Source organism: Crinia signifera, chromosome 1 (genome assembly GCF_055691185.1).
Source record: "Crinia signifera chromosome 1, ASM5569118v1, whole genome shotgun sequence".
Lineage (NCBI taxonomy): Eukaryota > Metazoa > Chordata > Amphibia > Anura > Myobatrachidae > Crinia > Crinia signifera.
In genome coordinates, this window is record NC_139217.1 from 63124064 (window position 1) to 63144282 (window position 20219).

Consider the following 20219-nt stretch of genomic DNA (forward strand, 5'->3'; position numbering starts at 1 on the left):
CAAATAGGGTTTGAGGTAACATGTTTACAAAAGGGGCAGCCTAGATGGGCCAAGTGGTTCTTATCTGCCGTCAAATTCTATGTTTCTATGTTTCTAATAAATATACCCCTAAGTATCTAAGCAACTGATTCTTGGGGTATTGGTGCATTTTACTTACTTACTTACTTATTTTTCATTATAATTTAATTCTCTTTATTTTTTTACAGTTTTGGCTTAACAATTTGTTTTGAAAAACATCAATGGTAAGACAAAAACTTTCAAACTAGTTTTCAGCATAATTGCACAAAAAATATACAATTTTATTATAGGCATATAGTAACTGAAGAGAAATATTATAAAATCCTGTAAAAAAAAAAAAAGAAATATAGAAGAATCAATATAAATTACTCATCATATTTATTCTGTATCATGGAATGGAAACCCCTGCCCGCGTTACAATATTTATTGTGATTGGTTCGGCTACAGCCGGATTACCTGTCTGCAGAGGGCACCCCGGGTAGCACATGAGCTTGAAGCATAGGCTTCCAGTCAATCATTATTAAATTGTAATGCAGCCATGGTGTTCAATCTCCTTCAATCTCCTTTCATCACTGAGACAAATTTCACTACTTATATTCATGATTTTTTATTTTACAGCAATGCAGTTGTTTCAGAATTAAACAATACGCTATAGCTTACTGTAATTTAAAACAAAGACCAAAATCCACATACCGTAACTGCTTTGCATGTGCATTTGAGATGTGTGATTTTTTTTTTTAAATAACCTTGTTTTTGTATAGCACTGCAATATTGTGCGCTCTGCACAATATTGCAGTGCTATACAAAAACAAGGTTATTTAAAAAAAAAAAATCACACATCTCAAATGCACATGCAAAGCAGTTACGGTATGTGGATTTTGGTCTTTGTTTTAAATTACAGTAAGCTATAGCGTATTGTTAAGCCGTAACAAAGATGTTGCTTAGATTTACTAACTTTATTAGCCCTTTGAGTACCAACGTTGCTGTAAAAGATGTGCAAAATATCCACTATAAATGTCAGGGCCATAGTCAAGGGATATGAATCACTTTAGTTATTGATGGCAAATGATCTAAAGTCAGTTCATTGAAGTTTAGTAAAATATTGCACCAAAAAGAGCGATGCTGGCATTTTTAGCGGATATTTTGCACATCTCTCACGGCACCATTGCACTGAAAGGGTTAAGCTATGTTTCATTTACAAAAGATACAGATTTACCAGTTTCTGTCCTAAGAAAAGGGTCATAACTCCCAGAGACAATGGAGACACCTGCCTCTAGGCTCCAAGCCCTGAAAGGGGAACTTGCATGTACAGCAGCACCTGTGTGCTTTATAGCAGGATACAAGTGTGACCACTGCTTTTCCAACAAAGCTCTGTGGTGCACTTGCTGCTGCATAGTTAATTGGCTCTACCCCTGGAGCCCTGCTAACACTTACTGTATGTATATATGACAGGATGGCTCCCACCGGGTACCGCTCAGCCTATGCTACACCAGCAAAGGTGCAGGCCTGTTATAGTGTTTTTGTTCTACATGCCTACATGGCATTGGCCCCGCCTCCTCCACTTCTCCTATTTGAACATTTTAAGCTCCAAGCCAGGGGCGGATTGGGAACTAATAGCGGCCCAGGAAAAATTTCTAGAAGTGGCCTTACATGGGCGGCACCAAATGAAGTGTAGGCGGGACCAACACCAAAATAGGCAGGATTAATCCATTACTATACCTGTGTGGAAGCCATTGGTTTCAATACACTTGGCAGTCTAGTGGCCACAAGGCTTTTAAGCTGCTGAAACAAACCACAAACTTCCACGTTTCAAATAATATACCAATTCCCCCTCACTGAGTCTGAACAAAGACCCCAAACCTCATGAATTCAGACAAACACTAATTACCATAATCCTTCGAATATCATAAATATCCCCCCCTCCCCCAGTGAAGCCCAGAAACACCTCAGAAATGGTTACACCTCCAGATATCACCCACTCCTGTCCCATTAACAGATGTCACCATAGTTGCACACCCACTTTAGATGAGTATTTGCAGCATTGGTTACTCTGCTCTGTGACCTGACAAAGGTTGTTTATATGGGAGACAGGAGGGGAATGGGGCTATTAATCTGGACAGGTGGCCTTGTAAATGCGTTGGCCTCCCGAGAATCTTTTCTGTAAGGTCTATGGCTATTCGCCCCTGCTCCAAGCCCATAAGGCCCTTAATCTTGCTCTGCCCCTCAACCACCTATACCATGGCGGCATTGTCCGCCAACACTGATGGCTGATTGGTAAGTGTGTATAGTGTGATGGCAGGTTGGCGAATACATCTTTGAAGTGTGTACACAGCATAAATCACTTATTTTTTGCTCCAATATTATATAGTGATAATAATACAAAATTCTGTCTGTTTTTATGTTTTGAAAGCTCTCTTTGTAAATGTGTCTATCTTTTTTAAGGTATCTCTGTTGCGATACAGAAGAAGCACAAATGGAGTGGTTAATTAGTATTCTTAATGCACAGGTAAAGTGATTCTAGATGGATCAGTGGATAAACATATTTCAGTGATTTTAAAGACACACATTTATCTTTCTAGATATATTATACTAGCAATGAACCTGTTATTGAAGAGACACAAATCAACCTGTTAGGAATGATTTTATGATTTGGGCATTAAAGCATCATGCATAAAATTTGGGTAGAATACAATCACGACCAATAAAATTTATATCCAGGCACAGGAATACTAATTAAGTATTCGTGCAAAGATACAGTAATTTAAATTCTGATGTCTGATGGAAAAAAAATATAAATCATAGATATACTTAGGAAGAATTACAAATCATATGATTTGTTCTGAATGTTTTCATACAGTATTAAACCATTATGCACTTGGAATTTTATTTTTTTTCTTATTAGCAATATGTGTATTTCCAGGTATAGCATTTAAGAAGTATTATGGTAATCGTGTACTATTAATGATACAAAACATACAGTACTTTATAATAAATAGCACATTGAAAACATTTTTTTTAAATATAAAAAATGGTACTTTCAATTCTATTATTGAACTAATCGGGGTCCCAAAGTAAGGCAGAAATCTGGTTTAAGAAAATGGTTTGCACAATATTAATATTATTTTTTTAAATTAGAGTTTTTACATTCCTATATAACCATTTATCACCAGATGAAAAATGCCATGATTTTGCTGCTAATACATTTTTATTATATTTCTTATCTGCAGAAGTTTTTTCTGCTTTTTCCTTTTACGTTTTTGTTTATTTTGGTTTCATATGGAGACACTGAACAGTTTTTTTTTTTATATGATTTATATTATGATCAAGCATTAGAACCAACTTGTTGTAAGGTTTTAGGTTTGTGTTACATTCACTAACTGTAGCAGTGTTGAAAAATAGCAGTACAAAAATGTTTTGGGGTGTCAGGAAGCATCCTCTTTCAGTGCCATAGGATGTCTGAGTCAAAAAGGATCTTCAAGAGGCTGTAGTTCTACAACATCCTCTTTCTCCTACCCCTGAGAAATATAGGGGTAGATGCAGTGGTGGCTCTTACCTCTGTGGAGGAGGGGGGCTGCCATGAGGCCACATTGCCGCCGTGCTGCTGGTCCCCGCTGCGTAGTAGCTCTTTCGGTACCGAACATTTGCTGGCCCCCCAGCCTTTATGGGCTGCTTAATCAGCAGTCCATAGAAACATATTTAAGGTCTCGGGTCCGGCACATGTGTAGTTTTGGCCTGTGTACTATCTGTTTTTATGGGCTACCCCGCAGCAGCCCATAGAGGCATTCCAGAGCAGATTTAACCTAGCAATGTTCTGGGCATGCAAAGCCCTAGATATTCCTAGGGACATGCACTCATTTGGGTAAAATTAATTAAGTGTGGGTTTTAAGAATTGAGAGATGTTGCCCATAGCAACTAATCAAATTTTACATAGCACCTTCTTGGAGGATAATGCTACAATCTGATTGGTTGCTGTGGACAATATCTCTCACTTCTAAAAACTCACACTTTATTGTTGTCCTAGTCTTACACTCACAACATATTTAATATTTTTGCAAAGAATTTTGGCCACAATTCAGAGTTAGTTGTCACACGCCGCCGCGGTGGTACACGGCGGGTACTGCACTCACCCGCCCATGTCCACCGCCGGCTGGCGTGTGTCGGCCTCCATGTCAGGTGAGACGGCAGGCAGAGGTCCGGCAGTGTTGGAAGGCAGCATGAGAATCTGCAGCATGGTCCTGCTCTAAGGCTACAGATGCCGGGAGGCCAGCTCCGCCATCTTGCTTGAGGGCAAACAGGGGATTGGGCCAGGTCAGGTATTCTCACCTGTTTCACTGTGGCAGCCGCCCTCTTCGCATAAAGGGGATCTGCCTAGGTAGCTCAGTGTCAGTGCAAAGAGTCTTCTGTGCCGTGCACTTCCTGGAATGCTCCTGACTCATTGTGCCCTTGCTATTCCCGCTGTGCCTGTCAGCTTGCTATCGGCTATTTGACCCCATCGCTCATTCCAGTCACGCTGGTTGCCAGCTTCTCCCTGGTACTCTTGAGTGCTCCCTCCTGGATTCCTAACTCCGGTCCCGCTCCTGGATCTTTCAAGAATCCGTCTCCAGCATCCTCAGGTCTCAGGCATTCCTCATCATTGTACTCTGGATATTCCTCATCATTGTACTCTGGATATTCCTCATCATTGTACTCTGGATATTCCTCATCATTGTTATCTGGACATTCTTTATCATTGCTACTCATTATTATTATTTTGCCTGCCTTTATCTCAAAGAAGTATTTGAGTCCCTGTATGATATCATTGATTAAACCCGCTTGTTTTAACCCTACTGCTACTGCCTCGTCTCCAGTCCCTGTGCATCACACGACCCCATCTGAATCTTCAACCGTGACAGTTAGTGTTAGATTCAACTACCGGGGATGTACTAAGACGAAAATGCGGGAAAACCCCCGTTTTACGTCATTTTTAAATGTACTAGTACCCATCCCTGCATCATTGCAGGGCAGGGTATCGCCACCTATTGCTGCCCACTGCCCTCTATGCAGCACAGACTCCTACCCCCCTCCCCGTCCTCTGTGCTGCTCCTCTTCCTACCCCCCTGCTCCTATATTGTTATGGATTGTTTGAGGAAGGGGAGCCCCAAACTACTATTATGCTTATGGCACCATGAGGTCTCAATCCGTCTCTGATCTGCATGTGTTGTTTGATCATCATCGTCATCATCATCAGGATGCAACTGTACCAACCGATACTAAAATAACGAAGATACCATTAACACAGTGTTATTACTGCATTCTTCCATCTTTATAAAACGATTCCATTAGCATGCTCTCATTGAACTTTGCTGTTACATTACAGCTATTCAGTCACAATTGTCGATGTGATTAAAATGCATATGATGGCCACACTTGTACTTGCGTCCAGAATACACTTCAGACAATATGATCCAAAACCATGCATACATTCAACTCAGGACTCAACTATTTACAGACAACCTCTCCGCTTTCTATTTCTTCTACAATACTAAAGAAAAACCTATGGATGCAGAAATTTCATGTTCATTTTATTAAATTTACTCTGCAAAATATTTTGAATGGAATGTTGAATGTCAGAATTGTTAGGCATCTTATTGTTTTCTGGGACATCAATTAGCATTCAGTTGAGTCAGAAAATGTCATGTTTATAAAAGACTTATTGGGCCTAAAAACCGGGAAATCAGCGTTTTGAGAGATGCTATATTGCTCCGAACGATCTGTCAGGGCCAGTGTTCTGCATAAGAACACTGGCCCTGACACTGGTGATTATAGATTTATCGAGCCTGCTGGATACTAATCGCTGGGGTGATAGCGACCTAGATAGATATGTCTGTGGCGGTGGCCCGCTCCTACCCTGGCCTTAAAAAAGCGATGCTTGACAGGATTGGAGTTACAGGGGATGGCAAAGCCCAGGAATTTCATGATAAGGAGGCTGGAGGACTCTGAGCCTCCCAGTATTCAGCTGGCCAAACTAAGCTAGCTGGCAACGCCTGGTTGCAGCTGGATAAAAATTGTGCAGTGCAAATTATGGAGATAGTTGCACTGGACCAGGTTATGCAGGTGTTAGACCACTCAGCACAGCAGTGGGCCCTACAGGCTAATACCCAGACTGGAGGAGAAGTCAGTGGTGATTGAGTGGCGCCTGACTTTGGAGAAATTTAGTAAGCCAGGTCAGGATTCGTGCCAGTACCAAAGCCCAGAACTCAGGTCCCTGAGGTTAAGCCAAAGGCTCTGCCTTCCATTGTGTGCTTTGAGTGTGGTGAGCCTGTTAATGTGCTGCATGACTGCCCAAAACAGGGAGAGACGATTGATTGCAGTTCGGGATAAATGGCTTGGCCATTGGTCAGCCTGGTGGCTGTGGGTGTAACCCAAGCAGAGTCCTCCCTTGTCCGGGTGCTGGTACAGTTGGAAAGCCTGGAGATTTGGGCACTAGTGGATACCAGCAGTGTGCTCACCATTATTGCTGTCAATGTGGTTCCTCCAGTAGCTAACAAGATCCTACCTCCTGTTAGGGTGTTGCACATCCATGGTGATGTTGAGGAGTGGCAGTTCAAGACCTCCAGACCACCTTATCCTGGGCCATCACTTTCAGTTGCAGCAGGAACTGGTTACCTGACATGACACCAACAAACTGTTAGCTACTGAATCAACTCATGGGCCAGAGACTACCGTACCAAAACTTGACATAGTGGAGAGCTACAGCAGGTCCTGAACCACCCAAAGAGACCAAGTCTGAGGCCCAATGGAACCCAGTTAGTGAGAAGATATCACTGCAGGACTTTCAGACGACAGTTTTTGTTGGTCACAGACCATGCACCCTTATAATGGATGCACACAAACAAGGAGGTGAATGCTTGTGTGACCCATTGGTTTTTAGCCTTACAGCCATTTAAGTTTGAGGTGCGGCATTGTCCGCGGAAGCAGTACCTCAATGCCAATGCCCTTTTCCCGTGGTTTGTAGGTCTTGATCCTCCAAGCAACCGTATAGTGAAGCTAGGGGAGGAGGAAGAAGGTGAGGTAGGCGACCTCTGGAAAGTGGTGGAGGGCTGTGTGCCCGGGCATATGACAAAAGTAGAGGTGGGCAAGGCAGAGAGATTACCTGAAAATTTTGTAGCTTCACCAGCGTGGTTGAATCTAAGGGGAGAGAAGTGTGTCAGAGACAGTATCTAATGTGGAGGATCCAGACCAGGTATTGGAGCCGTAGCAGAAGCCAGGTCTGTAATCAGAGGTGTTTTAATTACACCTCTGAGGTGTAATTAAAACACCAAGTAAATACCCATAGAGGTACACAAACCCCCCCCCCCCCCCCCCTCTTATACCATTAGGGTGAAAGACCATCCCAGAGTCTGGTATTAAGCACATATCAAGGATACTACAATTTTAGCTACTTGCTTAGAATTATATTGACCTTTCAATAAACCTCATTTTATACGTCTACCTTTCTACCTTTCTTTTCTCACATACATATTTACATAGTGACATTACAAACAGGATAGCGCTGTCTCACCCCAAACTATCTTCTATCCAATCAAAAGGGACTGGGATACCCTTCATGAGACTAGCAGCACCTGGACCTAGCTTAGAGCACACACAAGCTGAGCGCAGTTGTGTTAATTTATCCTCTATAGGTCTGTAATCAGCAGCACCTGGAATTTCCTGATATACTGTATGTGTTTCCAGGGCAGGCCGTAAAATCCCTCCAATCCTGCAATTTTGGAACCTATTTTATGAACTTCTGTGTGTTTGACTACAGATGCAAAAAGAATGATGCTGTTGTTTTAAAATAAAAATCATCGCATTTATAAGCTTACAGTATATTTTGAAAATGAATAAATGCATTCAAGGAGAATGAAAAAAAACCCTCTGTATTTAAACATTCCTCTCACCTTCATCTTTTGTGTAATGACTGATTTTGTTTTGTTTAATACAATCTACAATTGTGGAAAATGTTGAAGCTTTTATACCTCAGCATAGTAATGGGAAATTACAACATTACTAGATGCTAACCAAAAGAAAAGAACAAACCCTTTTTTTTATCATTTTTGTATTAGTCTGACTAGACTATAGTGCGGTTTGTTTTCAACTCACATAATGCCATGGAATTCAGTAAATTGTTGATTTGAAATTGATATTATTTATTTTATAAAGATAACAAAAGCAGATAAGTGTTACCTTGAAAATGCTGCTTAGAAAAGTACTGTTGAAATATTTCAGTTGCATGCTGTGGGAATAATCTGCATTCATTTAAGTAAATATACTTTTAGATAGATAGATAGTAGGAGATATACCTGGCATGCGTAGAAGGTAAACATGTTGAGACGCTCCAGTGCCGTCTTTAGACTCAGGGTCCCATATACTTAGTAATTGAAAAAGGCACTCATCAGACATCTTGCAAGTAAAAAAATTTTTTTATCTTGAGAGGACCTCCCGTCATCAGGGAACAGCACATGATGATTACAAAACATAACTTTATTCAGACAGTCCAGACACCTTCACCAAGGGTTCACAGGACCACACCCCGCTGCAGTCTCACCTGTGCTCAAAGACCAATCAAAGGCCCGAGCACAGCTGGACCAGCTAGTACTGTGAAATGGAGAATCCCTTAGTACACAGAAATAAAATCAACATAAAAGGAGATTAAAAACATCAAGGAGCAGTTTTTATTACAAAGCAATATACAAAACATAAATCAATATATATCCATATCATTATATATATCTGGAGAGAGAGGGGGCAAATGCACTATGCGATCATTACATTACAATATAATATATAATAAGAGGTTGTTAGTATATCATTGGCCAGTGATATTGGCCCGCCGACCAATTGGTGGGCAGGCCAATAACCAATATCACTGGCCAATGATATACTAACAACCTCTTGTTATATATTATATTGTAATGTAATGATCGCATAGTGCATTTGCACCCTCTCTCTTTGTAAACCATTTTATTCTCAGCAGATGGCACCTTTCATTACTGAGGGTGAGCAATTTAGAGCCACTTTTCCTCATTATATATATCCAACATATCTAACCATACACTGGCCCTTATTCTGGTTGGTGCGGTAATGTCCGCGTGCGGTCGGTCCGCCGATGTTTTGTGTCTGCGCATGTGCAGAGGCGTCTCTGCGCATGTGCGAGCGGGGCGTACGGCCAAATCCCGCATGAAATGTGAACGCTCCGAACAGGGGGTGGAGAGGGGCGTGAAGGGCTATTTGGGCTCATCACCATATGCATACGCCCCGCGTTTCATGGGCGTTCCCATGCAAACGCTGGGCGTACGTATGGTAATGCAGTCGTCACGCACGTGTAGGGGGCGGACATATGACATCGCCAGAATGTCAGCTGCCCGCCCAGATCCCTGCTTTTGCACGGAAAAATGTCCGTGTGGTCTGAGGTTGCGGGAGCTGGTGGACCACTCGGTCCTGCATTCGATGGTCTGCGACCATCGAATGATGGGGGAGGTTCCCTGAGATGGAGGAGGCGTATTCCATGAAAAATACACGTGCGGTCCGTTCGGCCAGCTTCTTACCGCGTACGGACGGAGTTGGCGATTCATATGGAAGGCGGGGTTTCGCACGCACGGTTCTGGCCGCATATTCGGATCCGGCCGCACCGATCAGAATAAGGCCCACTGTTATCTGTAAACATGATAATCGTACATTTGATGAACCAGTTATGATAATCAGATGGCTGAAGTAAACTGTTTAGATACTATAGGAAACAATGTAATCCTGATTTTTCATTAAGTCCCTTGGGGGCCATTGAATCCAGCCTCAAAATCCATTTGCTTTCCATTCTCAGCAATAGTTTACCTCTATCACCTCCTCTCCTCAATGGGGGATGTGATCTTTTAATCTAGTACGTAATCTAGCAATTGAGTGGCCAGCTGTCACACAATGTCTGGCGACCGGTTGGTCACTGACATCCGACTGAAGTGCTGCTCGTATCATGATTAGCCATTCTCTCACGTAAAGTGGTCTCTGTTTAATGGACATATATGTACCCACAAGAGCAATAAATTAAGTACACAATGAATTTCCTTGTACATGTGAGCACATGGTTAATCATACATTTTTTGCCACTGAATGGGTGCTTAAAATTGTTGCCCGTCAGTAAGGAGCTACATGTAGTGCATCCCAAGCAACGGTAGCACCCATTTGGCTTGGACAGGAAGTGTACTAAGTGTACTGAATGTGCTGGTTTAGCTAGATCAGTAATGTCCAACGTCACCAGCTGGTCCTGGAGTTTCCTTGCCTGACTATATGCTGGCATACGGCGAGTATTCTGTAATGCTGGTAAATCACGATCAGTACTAATAGTGGGCCACAACTGCTGCACATACCTGCTAGTCTCATCACTATTGTTAGTGGTTTGTAAATATGTAGGGATAGAGCGCCTCTCAGCCAGCGCCAGGGCTTGCCAGAATGCCCCTGCTGGCCAGCCGGCACTCCATCTAACTGGGACGCATGAGCGTCTCTCACATACGTGTGTTCCCGTTTCTGGGCGGCAAAGGATGGGGGGGGGGGGGCGGCCTGGACCAGCTGAGAGCTTCATCGGAAGGGGACACGCAAGCGTCTCGTGTTTTCCTTCCGGCAGCTGGCGGGGGCTGGCAGATGGCGATCCAGCCCCCAGACCCCCACTGAATGAATACTACAACATGGGGAAAGGTAGATTGGGAAAGAAAACCTGTGCACCAGTACCACTTTGCGGTATATGGGATATATATCAGATATAATTATATAAGACAATCCACTATTTTATATTATCTAATATGCGTTATACATTGGTAAATATTGTGGAGGTGCTCCCCTGAGAGTAAGAAATGATGCAAAAGAGAAAAGAAAAAGTACTCTCTATTTTTGGGGGCACGCTTTTAAATTTAAAACTTAACGTTTAATTATAGTTTCATTAAGATAAATTTAGACATGACAAGACAGACATACAAAAAACATGTACGATTCTTGAGACTCAAAAAATGACTGAGTTCTCTATTGATTATTGAGGTACCACAATATATGAAGTGGACCGCGAATATTTATTATCATGGTAAAATACCTAATTTTGCACCGACATTTTTAGTTTTAAGGTCGTTATTATTTTCTATTGACAGGAAGATTTTTGATATAAGGAAAAGAAGGGGGGGAAAGGAAAAAGAGAAAGAAAGAAAGAAAGAAGGGAGGAGAGAGGAAAAAAGGGAAAAGAGGGAGGGAGGAGGAGGGGGAGGGTCGAAGAAGAAGGGAAGTAAGAGGAAGAAATTGATGAAGAACAAATTAAGTGTCAGTACACCCCTGCAGTTTGATTGTGATCACGGTGACTGCTGCTGATTGCTCTGTATGTCTGGCTAAACCAGACTGTGCAATTGAGCGAGTCTGACCATGCGACAGTTGCAGATAAGGGTGTTAAACAGTTGGGCTATAATTCCCTCTCTGTTAGAGTGGGCGACTCCCTGATTAGCTGAGCCCTTGCAGGGAAATCTACCCTCAATCAGTGAGGTTTTGAGCCCAGAAAGTGTATAGTTTTTAGAGAGCAAAGTTAATTGTCTTGTAGGGTGTATGTGCACGCTGCTATCTCCCACTTGCTTTGCAGTATTGGTGGGCGATGAGCGGTGAACTCCACCTTTAAAGACAATAATGGAATTTCCCAGTTATATAGAGAAAGATATATCGTTAGAGAAATAAAAGAAATAGAATAGCAGGTGAACGCAGTTTTATTTGGAATGTGTGATATCAAAAGAAGATAAAAAGAGTGGTCATTTGATCACAGTATAATTATATACACCTGTATATCAATTTACAAGTATCAAGCATCAGCTTAATCACCTGTTTTCACAATAGTAGAAAATACTCCTGTCACTAATTATATAAATTTTTTTAAGAAAACATAATCATGCATCTCATTCCTTCACATGAAAGGTAACACTCTAGGTGATCTTAATGGTTCTAAACCAATCAGAGCAGACAAGGGTAAAACTCAAAGAAAAACAATGAAGCCCTTTTCTAAGAATAACAGCAATACAGTATAATTTCTGTGGGGTCGTATTCACAAATGTATAAAATAATTACAGTGTTAGCAGCCCCTAAATAGGGGTCTTACCACCACCCAGATAGTTGTCTGCTATGATCTTAGGGACAGTCAGTCTGCTGCAGAAGGAAAGAGATTTTTTCTTAGGTCTGGACCTGATCGTAGTAATGGGGAGCCTGGTGTCTCCTCAGTAGCTCAAGGTGCAAAAAGTAGTTGTGGGATAGACAGCTGTTTCGCGGAGGTCCCGCTTCCTCAGTATCCTACTGCTGTCTGGCTTGTGCTGGGTTTTATTTGGTCTTACACCAATGAGATATGTGGGTGTGTCCTGACGTAGGGTGTATCTATCACCAATAGAAATTATGGGTGTGTCATAATATTAGGTGGGTAGGTGTATATCTTTTACCTTGGTACTCTTAGCAGCAATTTGCGTTAGTTTATACCTGTAAAAGTTGGTCACTGTATGCCGGAGGAGGAGGGGGGGCGGGGGGGCATCCCCTCTCTATTCCCCCAGGCGCGGCGCCGGCGTCTCCGTCCATATCTTGTAAGATCAAGCACCAGACAGGATGGGCGGGTGCCACCGTCGCCATGACGTGCGCCTGTGTATAGCGCATTGTCATGGCAACGTATTCTGCGCGTGGCTGTATGGACAGCGTGTCGCCATGACGTGCGCTTGTATACAGCGCATCGCCATGGCAACGTGTTCTGCACACAGCCATGACGTGCGCTTGTATACAGCGCGTTGCCATGGCAGCGCGTTTTGCGCGTGGCTGTCTGTTTTACATGTCCTCCGTCTAGTGTGATGGGATGGCGTGCGTCTCTTTTCCCTTTTTTCCTCTCTCCTCCCTTCTTTCTTTCTTTCTTTCTCTTTTTCCTTTCCCCCCCTTCTTTTCCTTATATCAAAAATCTTCCTGTCAATAGAAAATAATAACGACCTTAAAACTAAAAATGTCGGTGCAAAATTAGGTATTTTACCATGATAATAAATATTCGCGGTCCACTTCATATATTGTGGTACCTCAATAATCAATAGAGAACTCAGTCATTTTTTGAGTCTCAAGAATCGTACATGTTTTTTGTATGTCTGTCTTGTCATGTCTAAATTTATCTTAATGAAACTATAATTAAACGTTAAGTTTTAAATTTAAAAGCGTGCCCCCAAAAATAGAGAGTACTTTTTCTTTTCTCTTTTGCCCCACTGAATGAAGGCAGCTCCATCTGTATCTCTTATTCAATATAATCACATAAATCTCTCTAGTACAGTTTTTTTTAAATCCAAATACCATTAAATAATATTATTCTAAAACCTTACATCCTACAGTATGCTGGCGATTTATTTCCAAGAAAAAGGAATGAAAAAACTCTCACAGCTTCAAATCTACAGATAAGAGAATTTTGTGGGAAAGCAAAGATGGACCCCGCTGAAGCTAAGCACTTGCCTGCGGTGAGTCTGCAGTTTAGCATATACAAGCCTTTATTCTAGTACTTTGTCTGAATAATTACGGACTCTCTAAGAGAAATACACTAAATTACATTGCATATATTTTAGCAGGGGATAATAATATTAATTAAGTGCTTAGAGATTAAACAGTACTCTGGCTCGCAGAGCGCGATGAGGAGCTCTTGTGGGGGAAAAAATGATTAACATAATTCTGACTTTTGTCCAGGTCAACAACTTCAGTAACTGTAATAATTATACGTTGGGTCCAACAATTGCTCATGAATGTATTATATATTATAAATATGGTATTCAAGCAACATGCTTTTTCATGTTCATTGTAGTGGTGCTCCATTCAGACCACAGTAATAACACAATTCTGTACTTGAACTGATGCGAGGCACAGTGGTTCTTTAGGACCAGTTACAATTTGCAGAATAAAAGATATTCCAAAAATGTTTAAATAGTATACTGTAGCCATCCATTATTTGCACTTCACGGCAACGGGGAGATTAATCCCATTAGAATCTTTTATCCTATATTGCGTTTGGGTCGGCTAGTGCAGCATTGGCATGCAGGTATGGGTCGACAGTTTTAAGGTTGACGGTCGATCGGTCGACCACTATTGGTCGACAGGCTATAGCTCAACACATGAAAAAGGTGAATATACCTTAGGTCAACATAGTCAAAAGGTTGACATGAAGAATAGCAATAGGTTGTCACGTAGACGGTCGAAGGAGTTCACCGTCAGTTTTTCACAATTTTTGTGTCTATGTCGACACGTATACCGTATAAGTGTACAGACTTCGCTCGCCATGCTTTGGGTAAGGTGCCTCGTTATGCTCGGCACAATATTATAATTGAACTCTATGGGGGTTATTCTAGTTCATTCTTTCTGACAAAATCCTTCTTAGATGGACAAAACCATGTGCACTGCAGGTGGGCAGGTGTTACTTGTGCAGAGAGAATTAGATTTGGGTGGGGTTTTTCTTCAAATTGAGATCTATATTGCAGTGTAAAATCATGCAGTCAGTATTTTCCCTGCACAGAAAACTCACCCAAATCTAATTCTCTCTGCACACGTTACATCTGCCCCCCTGCAGTGCACATGGTTTTGTCCATCTAAGAAGGATTTTGTCAGAAAGGATGAACTAGAATAAACCCCTATGTCCACTTGGATAATAAAGTATGAAAAAACATATTTTAATTAAAAAAAAAGGTGAAAAAGGCATGTTGACCTTGTGGCCATGTTGACCTAAGGTATGTCGATCTTTTTCAGATGTCGACCTATGGCATCTTGATGAATAGTCAGGCACTTGGCCACACAGAATGGGCCCAATGCACCAGGCACACTGTAAGCACTAAGAACACCGGTAATCAGAAGATTTATAATAAACCCTGCCATTGAACATGGAGTACAAGTGAGCTTCTAAGCATCATTTTTGGCCAAAAATATTTGCCCACCTACTGAACCATGACAGGAGACCACATCAGGTGGGTCCCTAACATTGCTGATTGCCCCAAGCAGCCGTACTAGTAAGCATTACAGTTTTGTAACGCTTATATTAAATACTACTTACATAACATTTTGTAATACCTTATTTCTACTTCTCGCCTTTGTAATGCGTTTAGCACTTACAGATGGGTCCTTTTATGTACTTTTTGCGCAAGGACACATGCAATTGCACACTCCTGCTAAGCCATAGACTTAAATGGGAGTGGGCTGGCGCATTCACCTGCCTTCTTATTCACTTCAATGGGACCCAGCTCTGCACTTGAACCATAGGAATGCTAGTGACTAACCCGAGGAGGTCACCAGGCCATGGTACTGTAGGTGGGTCCATTTTTTTTTGTCTGAACCTCAGTTTTTCTGCATGTTCAATTGCACAGTTTATTGTAATTTTTCTGATTACTAGTACTTCTTAATAACTAGTGAGTGCACCTGCAGCTTTTCTTTTTTTCTGTGTGCCACCACAAACTTCAGCATGGTAGCACCTCTTATAACAGATATGCCCTCATACATCTTTGCTGCAGTCACACCAATTAGCTCCTATTGGCATGCCAGGGTGTGTGTGAATCTCGCATTGGGTGTCTTTTTTCTTCTTTTCAGCTGCAAATTTGACTTGCGACAAGTTTACTTATGTGATATTTTACACTTTTATATATCTAAATCTTTATCGTGAAGCTTACAGCAATTGTCCAATACAAGTCTTGCTGTGATCCGTATACAGACTTAGCCCAAGTGCCATGTATCAAATTCAGTCTCCTCGTGCATCCTGGTCACTTTGTGCTACAACTAAGATGTATTTTTGGCACATAATCACAAAGCTGATGACCACACATGCATGACTATAGATATATGTGTAATATATTTAAAAATATAAAAGTATTACAATTTATATTTTACACTTACATTCCCCCACTGTTATTTGAAACTAAAAGGCCAATATACTATTACTGACAAAGAATTTTAATTTTTGCACGGAGTCAATAATGGTAAGTAGAAAGGAGTGAGGAGTGGCTACATTGTATTGGGGTCAAGGCAGGTCAGGGTTTTCCACAGCTGCAGTCAACTTTGTGTGGGCACAGTATTAACTCATGGGGCATGGGATTCACAATGTGTTACCATCCCTTTTTCCCCCAACACATATGGACTCACACACCTAAGAACAAGAGCCTGATGCTTTTCAGCCATAAAAAGAACCATACAGTACATATGTAATATGTATCTACTGTACTAGAACTGGGGAAACAAAGGGCAAATTAATGTCTCTTAAACTGTATTTATATATACCAGAGCTGGTCCTAGCCTAAATGACGCTCTAGGCAAGATTTTGGCTGGTGCCCCCTAGCACCGCCACTAGTTCTGCCTCTGATCCTTCTCCCCTTTCCCAGCACCATCACCCCTCATCATAGCAGTCATCATTTTGGTGCTCCTACCCGCAATATTTTGAATAGAAACAGCGCACACATTCGGTGCCCAAACAGGGGTGTGTTCTTGCTGGGAAGGGGCATGGCCACACAATAGTACCCCCAATTCAAATTATGACACACATTAGTGCAACTTTATTCACATTAAATCATGCGATGGTGTCCCTTATTCACGTTACATCACACAGTAGTACCACTTTACCTTATATACATTACGCCTCACATTATTCACATTATACCCTTAGAAAAAAATCCTGAGTAAATATTGTATATTTTAAGCACCTCCATGGCCACACTGCAATCCAGCACAAAGCAGTGTGGGCTGGTCAGAGGAGAAGAGCTGCAGCTGCTGTTGTCACTTAAGGGGAGGGGGCTTGGGGCCCCCAATGGGCCCTTCCATCAGACTTTTGCCTGGGAAATTTGTACACCCTACTCCTTTCTCTCGGCACCGATGTTAATACTACACAGTAATGCGCCTTACACATGACACAGATTATTAATGTCCTTATAAACATAATGCCCCTTACACATTATGCCAACCTTTATTAATGCCCTTCGAACACATAATGACACACATAATGCCCCTTACACATATGTTGCACATTATTAATGCCCTTCATACACATAACGACACACATAATGCCCCTTACACATACGTTGCATATTATTAATGCCCTTATACACATGACACACATAATGCCCATTACACATATGTTGCACATTATAAATGCCCTTATACACATGACACACATAATGCCTGTTACACATATGTCGCACATTAGTAATGCATTTATATATGACACACATAATGCCCATTACACATATAGTATTCCGAACACTATTGCAAAACCAACCCACCCGCAGACAGCACTCGCACAGCCGCTAACACTGTGACCTCTGCCTCTGCTTGGATACAGATGTTTACATCTTGCCTCAATAGGCCATGCAGCTCCTGGCCAGTACTGCTAATGTTGGGTGCTGAAAATTCATCTTATTTGCATTGTTATGTAACCAGGACACACAAGGAGCTTCCGATGATTAAAATGATATGTGGCATGGCTATATTCTGTGTGCGACTGTGGCTATACCTGCATACGGAATTCTAAGTTACAGTGCATTCATGGAAATTACTATTTCATATGCAGATACAGCCTCACTCACTCACAGAATATAGGCATGCTGCATATCATTTTAATCAGCAGAAGCTGCTGGTGCCCCTAGACATTCCAAATGCCCTAGGCATTTGCCTAGTTTGCCTATGCCTAGGGCCAGCTCTGATATCTACTGCTGAATGTAAAATTCCTTGGCATATATGTGTTGATGAGTTTTAAAAAGATGTCAATCTGTGCTAAACCTCCAATTAGACATATGTTTGTTGGAGAGGAGTGCTCTCCTGCACTGTATGTTATGTTACAGTATGTAGTAAAACCATCCAGGCACTGTTTACCAAGATGGCACCTTGTCATGTGTGTCATTGTCTTGAGTGTTACAGTGCTGCACATAAGTAGCAGTGCAGCACCAAATTTCTCAGTGTTAGTACCTCTTAGCCACTGTTAGATGGTACTACCAGGGGCATAACCCAGGGGCAAAGGAGATGCTTGCCTCCGGACTCCGGGGGCACCTGAAATTTTAGCACCATTTGTGTGGTCCACAGCAGGGTCAAAGTCTCACCACTGCTCTTGCAAGAGAACTCTGCAGCACACCCACAGCTGCTGCATAATTTCCTCTACCCAGGGAGCCCTGATAACACCTACAATTTGGAACACTTACTATATTTGTACTCCCCTTTTTCTAAAGGGTATGCGGATGCCGGGTCGACTGGGTGTAGATCAACCATGTTATGGTCAACCCCACTGAGTTAGACAGACAGCTGAAGATAGTCGGCTGATGTTAGAGCGTCAGTAGCGCTAGTAAGACGGGAGATTGGCAGGACCATGGTCGTCAAGAGTTTTTAGGATTTTTCGGTGCAGGTCCACTTGGAACATACTTTACTATCCAAGTGGACATAGAGTTAGAAAAGGACAGTGTGTCAAGTGTAGTGAGTGCAGCAAGCCATGCAAGGGGACACTTTTCATATACAGTGTCCCCGGGGACCCCTATGACATTCGGCACCAAAAAATCCTGAAAAACTGCTGTCGACCATGATGACGCCAATCACCCGCTGGCATTTAGTTAGCGTTACTGCTGCTCTATCGGCCGCCGACTATCTTCAGCCAGCTAACTCAGCGGGATCACCAGTCAACCCGCTATACCATAACCTATTTAAAGGGAGGGGGCACCAAATTGCAACTTGCCCCAGGGCGACAGGGATGAATTTACGCTTCTTCATCCTACTATTACAGGTTGACTATCCCTTATCCGAAATGCTGGGGACCATGAACATTTTGGATAAGGGATTATTTTGGATTTCGGAATATATTATTTTACATACTTACCTGATCCCCTGGAGGCCCCCGGCATCCACAGCGTCACCCGGCGTCTGACCATCCGGATCTGTGTCTTCAGCGGCATCACCGGTCCCAAGGTTGCATTGCAAGGGTGCACCATGACCGGTGATGTCATGCTGTCATCGGCGCACCCATGCATCCTTGGGACATTGCTGAAGATGATTCGGATGGCTGCCGTTGACACCGTGGGACAAGGTGAGTATAAAAAAAGGTGGTTGGGGGGGGGGGGGGGGGGGGAATCCAGAAATATTTTGAAAACCTACAGTTTTCTGAATATTTCTTATAAGGGTTCTATCTATGCTGTTCCAAAATTAACCTAAATTCGATTTTACGATTCCACTGGTGCCTAATGTTAACCTCCTAGGTTTTACACCAGTAGGACATAGCAACATGTCTTAACCAACAAAATTGCTAATGTTTGTATACACTACATACATAGAAACACAGTAGAACACTTGCTATGAGTATACTGTACCTTAATGAATAATACATATTAGTTTGACCTTGGATTTAAGTGGACTGGTTTGTTTTATTGCAATAGTGTTCTGGATAGACTTTATATTTTATTTATGTCCCTTTTTTTATCTATTCAAAGTCTGAGAAAACAAGAAGAAAAATGAAACATGCAGCTTCCAAAGAAGAACTCAGCAATGCAGTGCAACACAGGATGTCAATGATGGTGGATGTGTTCAGTTGTAAAGAAGAAAGGCTTAGTAACCAAAAGAAACACTACAGCTTGGTTGACCTTGACAGTCCTAAGAATTATAGTGGTGACACGAGAGAAATACACACAATGGATGTCAAGAGGCTACACAATCCTGCAGATCAGATGAACAAAGAGCTGTCATCAAACACACAACTGCCCCAGAATGTTATCAAGGAACTAAACCTGGTTATTCTCAAAAGCAGAAAAGACAGGATTCAATGAGCATAATACAAAATGTATTTCAAACAGATCTCTAAATAAAATGGACTGTAACACGTTTGTATTGTAGAAATAGATGTTTTTTATCATTTAAAAATAATTCATTATTAATTTTACTTCAATATCGTTTTTTTAATATTTATCAAATTAACCCATTTGCAGTTTAATGATGAACAGTTTATACTTTTTCCGATTATAATTTTTTTTTTTACCTAATCAAATAGGATTTTGTATTTTTTGTTTCAGAGGTGCAGAGATTTTATTGTAAATACATTTGGAATAAATATGTGTACTAAGTTATGAGCATTTGGTTGAAAAACATAAAAAAAGGGTATTTTTCCAATTGTTACTTTCGCACATTGGGGAGGTATCCAATTACTCAGGGTCGGTTACTGTGGGTTATTG

General features: G+C 41.7%; 1 protein-coding gene across 1 annotated transcript in view; it reads left to right on the plus strand.

Annotated features, from left to right (window-relative positions):
* ARAP2 (ArfGAP with RhoGAP domain, ankyrin repeat and PH domain 2) overlaps positions 1 to 19885 on the plus strand; it is a 259491-nt gene extending 239606 nt beyond the window's left edge. The window contains exons 30-33 of the mRNA XM_083149954.1: positions 207 to 242; positions 2461 to 2524; positions 13395 to 13493; positions 19485 to 19885. Of these exons, the coding sequence (XP_083006080.1) occupies positions 207 to 242; positions 2461 to 2524; positions 13395 to 13493; positions 19485 to 19817 (532 nt within the window). The 3' untranslated portion in view covers positions 19818 to 19885. The remainder of the gene's footprint in view (positions 1 to 206; positions 243 to 2460; positions 2525 to 13394; positions 13494 to 19484) is intronic.
* Positions 19886 to 20219: the final 334 nt, after the last annotated feature.